A 1,474-nucleotide genomic window follows, 5' to 3' on the forward strand; every position below is an offset into this window, starting at 1 on the left:
TGTCAGGGACCACTTCCTCTCCTGCCTGGGAGTGCTCCCTCACCGGCCTGTCCATGCTCACTCACTGAGGGGTGCTCCCCCACCTGTCAGGGACCGCTTCCTCTCCTGCCTGGGAGTGCTCCCTCACCTGCCTATCCATGCTCACTCACTGAGGGGTGCTCTCTCACCTGTCAAGGTGTGCTCAGTGTGCCGTAGGCCCTCGACGACCATCCAGGGGTGATCCTCCTTGAGGCGGGGTGGACCCTCAAAATTGGTCTTGCGGTACTCCAGCACGTAGTGGTCAATCTTGCTGTCCTCGTCGGGCAGGCGCCACACCAGGGTCACGCAGTTATCGGCCACCAGGGACTCCGCCAGGTCAATGATGGGGGCACTTGGCACTGCGGGGCCCAGGAAGAAGGTCAGTGTCTGAGTCTCTAGAAGGACTGGGGCCTCCTGGGGTCAGGGTAGAGCTCTCTCTGTTCCTTCCAGGTTATTATCATTTGATGCTTTTCTAGAATTTCCTACCAACCGGGGGTGTGGCTTTTTTTGGGACTCCACCCCGCAGTAGCCCACCATAAACTTCCCGGTCCCTAGGAGGTGAGGTCTCCTGGGATCTCCAGGGCAGGGCTTTCCCAGGCCACCAGGAGCCAAACTACAGACACAGGTATCCACAGACCCAATGTATGCATGGTTGGGGCTTGGCTAGGGCCCACCCCAAAGACAACCCTGGCCAGTGTGAGGGCCTGTGACCCACCCCTGCATGGGCAGGACTTGATTAGGCCCCAACCTCTGTGTGTGTCTTCCTGTTTCCACACCAGTCCCACATGTGTGTGGGGAGGGGAGGGTTGTGTGACTTCCACGCTGTGTGTGTATGGCCCATTCTCTGTCCCTCCCGGAGTCTTGGATCCCCAGACAGGTCCCCATCTCACCAGGCAGGAACTTAAGGGTCTGCAGCATTTGCCGTTCCTGTGCAAAGTCCACCATGAGGTGACTCATATTGTCACTGACCTTGGCTTTGAGCGACAGTCGGAAGGCAGGGGCCATGGTCACACTGCAGGGAGGGAGGTAGGAGCGATCCAATGGCAGCCTTGTAGCAGAGGGGCCAGGCTGGGACATCTGGGGACCCCGGTTCTATTTTCCTGTGCAGTGCTCAGGGCCTGGCCTCCCCCAGTGGGTGTCCCCATACAGGCAGGACTCTGGGACAGGGACCTGACTCAGCATCTTACCCATCTTTGATTTGCTTGGCGGCCTAGAAAAGGACAAAGCAGAAGTCAAAGGCCCGTGCCGCTCTATAGCAGGGAGACTGAGGTACGACAGCTAAGATCAAGATCTCTGCCAGGAGGCAGAAGCCGAACTGCTTCCTTCCAGGCTGTGTGTCAAAGGGGCAGTGAGGGGCTGGAGAACTGGCTCAGAGGTTAAGAGCATTGCCTGCTCTTCCAAAGGTCCTGAGTTCAATTCCCAGCAACCACATGGTGGCTCACAACCATCTGTAATG

The 1,474-nt window shown here is 58.1% G+C and overlaps 1 protein-coding gene across 2 annotated transcripts in view; it reads right to left on the reverse strand.

The window, feature by feature from the left end:
• Fsd1 (fibronectin type III and SPRY domain containing 1) overlaps positions 1–1,474 on the reverse strand; it is a 10,236-nt gene that overhangs the window by 5,176 nt on the left and 3,586 nt on the right. For both annotated transcript variants that reach the window (XM_005357874.3, XM_026784294.1), the window contains 3 exons: positions 1,206–1,228; positions 909–1,030; positions 168–377 (listed from right to left, as the gene is read on the reverse strand). In XM_005357874.3, the coding sequence (XP_005357931.1) occupies positions 168–377; positions 909–1,030; positions 1,206–1,228 (355 nt within the window). The remainder of the gene's footprint in view (positions 1–167; positions 378–908; positions 1,031–1,205; positions 1,229–1,474) is intronic.

The sequence above is a fragment of the Microtus ochrogaster genome, chromosome 22, assembly GCF_000317375.1.
Source record: "Microtus ochrogaster isolate Prairie Vole_2 chromosome 22, MicOch1.0, whole genome shotgun sequence".
Classification (NCBI taxonomy): Eukaryota; Metazoa; Chordata; class Mammalia; order Rodentia; family Cricetidae; genus Microtus; species Microtus ochrogaster.